The 7,141-nt window shown below is 42.6% G+C and overlaps 1 protein-coding gene across 2 annotated transcripts in view; it reads left to right on the top strand.

The window, feature by feature from the left end:
- The first annotated feature begins 1,154 nt into the window (after window positions 1-1,154).
- LOC110511546 (replication factor C subunit 1) overlaps window positions 1,155-7,141 on the top strand; it is a 44,699-nt gene continuing 38,712 nt past the window's right edge. Inside the window, exons 1-4 of one of the 2 annotated variants that reach the window (XM_090188339.1) lie at window positions 1,155-1,402; window positions 2,277-2,429; window positions 3,623-3,704; window positions 6,392-6,502. In XM_090188339.1, coding sequence (XP_090044465.1) covers window positions 1,400-1,402; window positions 2,277-2,429; window positions 3,623-3,704; window positions 6,392-6,502 — 349 coding nt within the window. In that variant the 5' untranslated portion in view covers window positions 1,155-1,399. The remainder of the gene's footprint in view (window positions 1,403-2,276; window positions 2,430-3,622; window positions 3,705-6,391; window positions 6,503-7,141) is intronic. The other variant, XM_090188340.1, reaches the window with a different exon arrangement.

The raw sequence follows: 7,141 nt of genomic DNA, 5'->3' as shown, positions 1-7,141 counted from the left end.
GAAAAAATTATCTTAACACACAGCTTTGTACCTGCGTCAAAAGGGGTGTGTAGACACGCGTGCAAACGTTGTAAAAAGGCCATATGAATTAAATAAAGTTTTAGAGCAGTTTACCTGAGCTAGAATAAGAATTCTCGTCTTTATAAACTGTGCTGGCTGTGTCCTCATCAATGAAACACATTGAGGCGTAGCTTCCGGGTCGTATTCATTACGAAAACAGTTTAAGACCCAAGCATTTCACTACACCCGCAATAACATCTGATAAATATGTGTGTATGTGACCGATCATATTTGATTTGCACCGTTTTCCCTTTAAATAACCAAACGGAAGCAAACCGATCAGAACGAGAGTTTTCTATTGGACAAATGCAGGGTGGGTTCCTCCCCGTTTCGTTCCATTTGCTTCCGTTTAATCAACTTTATGCAACAGAATCGGCGTAATGAATACACGAAACCGCCTGTTTTCAATGTGGAGAGATGCGATTTAAATATATATATATTAATTATGAACACAACAATTAAAAAAAAAATATATATATATATATACAAACAAGAGTACATAAACCTAACATCAAGAATAATTTTCAATTTGTTAAATACTTTTACGGTGTGGATGGCTATTTTGTTATTACATTTACTGATCATTTCTAAATAATATTTAAATTATTTAAGAGAGAATGTGAAGCAAAGGGTTTGTTCTCTTCATTTTATGGATAAAGAATCTTCCGTGAAAGATAAACACATGAACAATGAACGTTAAATCAGGGTCCCATATCACCCGGATCAATATGAAACATACTATCAGAGTGTCTCAGGATGAACATGTGGAGAGATCCTGTGCTACTAGTAGCCTCCTGCTATAGATATGCATAAACATCTCCGGTAGATGTGTCGCACTGCTGTGCTTTATCTTGGTCAGGGTCGCAGTTATAAATGAGAACTTGTTCTCAACTGGCCTACCTGGTTACATAAAGGTGAAATAAATTAAATAAACATCTCCGATATATAAAGTGTTTATTCTCAAAGTTGCCGGGATGTGACGTGTCCTACTTATACCGGTACATTCGTAACAACTTAAACTTACATTATATAATTAAAAAAAGAAACGTCACGTAACAAATCAACCATTTTGTTTGTTGTTGTTGATTAAATTCGACACTCTTATTGACGTCCACACATTAAAAACGACTTGATGCCTGATGGGTGAAACAACGACTAAAACGCCACCTGCTGGAAGGAGACACGTTTTCCCCCGACATGGGCCTCCCTCTTCCACTTCCTCTTCCGCTCTGATCACACTTCGCGCCAAGGAGGATTTGTTATTTTTTTAAAGGAGCTGCTAGTGTAAACTAGTCTCGTCACGATCAATAAGAAAAACTATTTTATTTTGTCGTGGATTATGGTAAGTCACGGCGTCTATGCATCGTAGGTCCAAATCAACAACTCATTCCCTGACAACAGCAACAACACAAGTGATAAGTGATTCAGTATTGCATAGAAACGCATGTCAGCTAACGTTAGGACGCATGTTAGTGTTTTAGAGGACGCACGAATGTACCGAGTAAACTAGTTAAGCCAACTAGATCCCAACCCGTAGTTGCCCTATTTGGTTGTTTCAGTAGGATTTCTAGCTAACTCACTAGCTATCATGCTAATGAAAACAATGCATGAAGCTGACTATCTTTGCAAAGTCAGTTGTTTACATGGCAAACAGCAAAGCGACAGTCGTCTTGTCAATACTGACAACAAAATTATGGCATCAAGTGGCATTTTTACATGGGCAGATCACAAAGATAAATATGCGATGGTACTAGAACTACAGCAACTCATGCAGCTAAATTGGGCTCCCGAAATGGCGCAGCTCTCTTAGGCAACTGCAGTCCCTGGTTCGAATCCAGGCCGCATCACATCCGGCCGTGATTGGGAGTCCCATAGGGTCGCGCAGTTTTTGCCCACCGTAGTCCGGGGTAGGCCGTCAATTAACTGATTTGCCTAGTTAAGTAAAGTTTAAGTATGTGATTGTACCAGAGCTAGATACTGTATCTGTCCACGCAACATATCGCTCATGTGTGACGTAGCAATGCATGTCTTCAAATCAACTGTCATTTAACGTCTAGGATAAATCCCAAATTACACCGTATTCCTATACAGTGCACTATTTACTTTTAACCAGAGCCCTGTAGTGCATTATATAGGGAATAGGGTGTCAATTAGGCTCAGTGGACTCATTTACTCTCCCCCCCCCCCCCCCCCCCCCCCCCCCCTTCCATTCTAAGGACATCAGGCGGTTCTTTGTATCAAGCAAACCCACAGCACAGAAACCATCTCAGGATGGAACCCTCAACACAGAGAAGGAATCCACGAAGAAGAAGAAGAAGCAATCCGTCTCAACAGACGAAGAAGTGAAGAAGAAGAAACCTGTCACCAAGGTATTAATATAAACCAGAGTCTCTAGTCAGTGAACTGGTCGACCACCAAGGTATTTATTATAAACCAGAGTCTCTAGTCAGTGAACTGGTCGACCACCAAGGTATTTATTATTATAAACCAGAGTCTCTAGTCAGTGAACTGGTCGACCACCAAGGTATTATTATAAACCAGAGTCTCTAGTCAGTGAACTGGTCGACCACCAAGGTATTATTATAAACCAGAGTCTCTAGTCAGTGAACTGGTCTACCACCAAGGTATTATTATAAACCAGAGTCTCTAGTCAGTGAACTGGTCGACCACCAAGGTATTATTATAAACCAGAGTCTCTAGTCAGTGAACTGGTCTACCACCAAGGTATTAATATAAACCAGAGTCTCTAGTCAGTGAACTGGTCGACCACCAAGGTATTTATTAATATAAACCAGAGTCTCTAGTCAGTGAACTGGTCGACCACCAAGGTATTATTATAAACCAGAGTCTCTAGTCAGTGAACTGGTCTACCACCAAGGTATTAATATAAACCAGAGTCTCTAGTCAGTGAACTGGTCGACCACCAAGGTATTATTATAAACCAGAGTCTCTAGTCAGTGAACTGGTCGACCACCAAGGTATTTATTAATATAAACCAGAGTCTCTAGTCAGTGAACTGGTCGACCACCAAGGTATTATTATAAACCAGAGTCTCTAGTCAGTGAACTGGTCTACCACCAAGGTATTAATATAAACCAGAGTCTCTAGTCAGTGAACTGGTCGACCACCAAGGTATTATTATAAACCAGAGTCTCTAGTCAGTGAACTGGTCGACCACCAAGGTATTAATATAAACCAGAGTCTCTAGTCAGTGAACTGGTCGACCACCAAGGTATTTATTATAAACCAGAGTCTCTAGTCAGTGAACTGGTCGGCGCTAGCTTCTATAGCCACAAAGTGCTAAATCCCACCTATTTCTACACTTTCTTAACCCCAACCACACTGCTACGCTCACGACTTCAATGACTATGATTATAATGACCATGGTGGTGAACAGGATGAGGATGATGATGATGTGGATGGTGGTGATGGTGGTGAGGATGATGATGATGATGGTGGTGATGATGATAATGATGGTGGTGAGGAAGCTGATGATGATGAGGATGATGATGATAATAATGATGGTGGTGAGGAGGATGATGATGAGGATGATGCGTTCCAGATCACCAGCCCCAAGGTGGAGAAGAAGAAGAAGAAGAAGGACAATGATAAAAAGAGAAAGAGGCGTGCTGTCATCGAGTCAGGTAATAATGATGACTGGACCTCTGGCTGGTAATAATGATGACTGAACCTCTGACTGGTAATAATGATGACTGGACCTCTGACTGGTAATAATGACGACTGAACCTCTGGCTGGTAATAATGATGACTGAACCTCTGACTGGTAATAATGATGACTGAACCTCTGGCTGGTAATAATGATGACTGGACCTCTGACTGGTAATAATGATGACTGGACCTCTGACTGGTAATAATGATGACTGCCCCTCTGACTGGTAATAATGATGACTGGACCTCTGACTGGTAATAATGATGACTGAACCTCTGACTGGTAATAATGACGACTGGACCTCTGGCTGGTAATAATGATGACTGAACCTCTGGCTGGTAATAATGATGACTGAACCTCTGACTGGTAATAATGATGACTGAACCTCTGGCTGGTAATAATGATGACTGAACCTCTGACTGGTAATAATGATGACTGAACCTCTGGCTGGTAATAATGATGACTGAACCTCTGACTGGTAATAATGATGACTGAACCTCTGACTGGTAATAATGATGACTGGACCTCTGACTGGTAATAATGATGACTGGACCTCTGGCTGGTAATAATGATGACTGAACCTCTGACTGGTAATAATGATGACTGGACCTCTGGCTGGTAATAATGATGACTGAACCTCTGACTGGTAATAATGATGACTGGACCTCTGGCTGGTAATAATGATGACTGAACCTCTGACTGGTAATAATGATGACTGGACCTCTGGGCCATTTAATGGTCATTGAGTCAGGTAATAATGATGACTGAACCTCTGGCTGGTAATAATGATGACTGGACCTCTGGCTGGTAATAATGTTGACTGAACCTCTGACTGGTAATAATGACGACTGGACCTCTGGCTGGTAATAATGATGACTGAACCTCTGACTGGTAATAATGATGACTGCCCCTCTGACTGGTAATAATGATGACTGGACCTCTGATTGGTAATAATGATGACTGGACCTCTGGCTGGTAATAATGATGACTGGACCTCTGGCTGGTAATAATGATGACTGGACCTCTGGCTGGTAATAATGATGACTGAACCTCTGATTGGTAATAATGATGACTGGACCTCTGACTGGTAATAATGATGACTGGACCTCTGACTGGTAATAATGATGACTGGACCTCTGACTGGTAATAATGATGACTGGACCTCTGGCTGGTAATAATGATGACTGAACCTCTGACTGGTAATAGTGATGACTGCCCCTCTGGCTGGTAATAATGATGACTGAACCTCTGACTGGCTGGTAATAATGATGACTGAACCTCTGACTGGTAATAATGATGACTGAACCTCTGACTGGTAATAATGATGACTGAACCTCTGACTGGTAATAATGATGACTGGACCTCTGACTGGTAATAATGATGACTGGACCTCTGACTGGTAATAATGATGACTGGACCTCTGACTGGTAATAATGATGACTGGACCTCTGACTGGTAATAATGATGACTGGACCTCTGGCTGGTAATAATGATGACTGGACCTCTGACTGGTAATAATGATGACTGGACCTCTGACTGGTAATAATGATGACTGAACCTCTGACTGGTAATAATGATGACTGGACCTCTGACTGGTAATAATGATGACTGAACCTCTGACTGGTAATAATGATGACTGGACCTCTGGGCCATTTAATGGTCATTGAGTCAGGTAATAATGATGACTGAACCTCTGGCTGGTAATAATGATGACTGAACCTCTGACTGGTAATAATGATGACTGAACCTCTGACTGGTAATAATGATGACTGGACCTCTGGCTGGTAATAATGATGACTGGACCTCTGACTGGTAATAATGATGACTGGACCTCTGACTGGTAATAATGATGACTGGACCTCTGGCTGGTAATAATGATGACTGGACCTCTGACTGGTAATAATGATGACTGGACCTCTGACTGGTAATAATGATGACTGGACCTCTGACTGGTAATAATGATGACTGGACCTCTGACTGGTAATAATGATGACTGGACCTCTGACTGGTAATAATGATGACTGAACCTCTGACTGGTAATAATGATGACTGGACCTCTGACTGGTAATAATGATGACTGGACCTCTGGGCCATTTAATGCTCATTGAGTCAGGTAATAATGATGACTGAACCTCTGACTGGTAATAATGATGACTGGACCTCTGACTGGTAATAATGATGACTGGACCTCTGGGCCATTTAATGCTCATTGAGTCAGGTAATAATGATGACTGAACCTCTGGCTGGTAATAATGATGACTGAACCTCTGGCTGGTAATAATGATGACTGGACCTCTGGCTGGTAATAATGATGACTGGACCTCTGGCTGGTAATAATGATGACTGAACCTCTGGCTGGTAATAATGATGACTGAACCTCTGGCTGGTATTAATGATGACTGAACCTCCCTCTCTCCTCCCCTCTCCCCCCTCTCTCCCTTTCCCTCTCCCTCTCTCCCTTTCCTCCTCCCTCTCTCCTCCCCTCTCCCCCCTCCCTCCCTCTCTCCTCCCTCCCTCCCTCTCTCCTCCCCCCCTCCCCTCCCTCGCCACCTCCCTCCCTTTCCCCCTCCCTCTCTCCTCCCCTCTCCCCCCCCCCCTCCCTCCCTCCCTCCCTCCCTCCCTCGCCACCTCCCTCCCTTTCCCCCCCACTCCCTCCTGTAGACTCTGAGGAGGAGGTAGTGAAGCAGAAGGCCCAGAAACCAAACCCTCCTCTTCCTCCGGCTCCTCTTCCTCCTGCCAAGAAAGACCCTGTGCAGTACGTCTCTGAGACAGGTGAGACAGACGAGACTCCATAACGGGAGAATACCGGGACGTACCGGAAATAACGGCAGAATACCAGAACTAAACGGGAGAATATGAATCATCCTGACAGACTCTAGTAACGTATCAGAATATGAATCATCCTGACAGACTCTAGTAACGTATCAGAATATGAATCATCCTGACAGACTCTAGTAACGTGTATCAGAATATGAATCATCCTGACAGACTCTAGTAACGAATCAGAATATGAATCATCCTGACAGACTCTAGTAATTTGTATCAGAATATGAATCATCCTGACAGACTCTAGTAACGTGTATCAGAATATGAATCGTCCTCACAGACTCTAGTAACGTATCAGAATATGAATCATCCTCACAGACTCTAGTAACGTGTATCAGAATATGAATCATCCTGACAGACTCTAGTAACGTGTATCAGAATATGAATCGTCCTGACAGACTCTAGTAACGTGTATCAGAAAATGAATCGTCCTGACAGACTCTAGTAACGTGTATAAGAATATGAATCATCCTGACAGACTCTAGAAACGTGTATCAGAATATGAATCATCCTGACAGACTCTAGTAACGTGTATCAGAATATGAATCATCCTGACAGACTCTAGTAACGTGTATCAGAATATTA

The sequence above is a fragment of the Oncorhynchus mykiss genome, chromosome 10 (assembly GCF_057628025.1).
Source record: "Oncorhynchus mykiss isolate SJ-2025 chromosome 10, ASM5762802v1, whole genome shotgun sequence".
NCBI classification, from domain to species: Eukaryota; Metazoa; Chordata; class Actinopteri; order Salmoniformes; family Salmonidae; genus Oncorhynchus; species Oncorhynchus mykiss.
The sequence above is the reverse complement of the archived record's forward strand: the minus strand, read 5'-3'. Positions and strand labels throughout refer to the sequence as shown.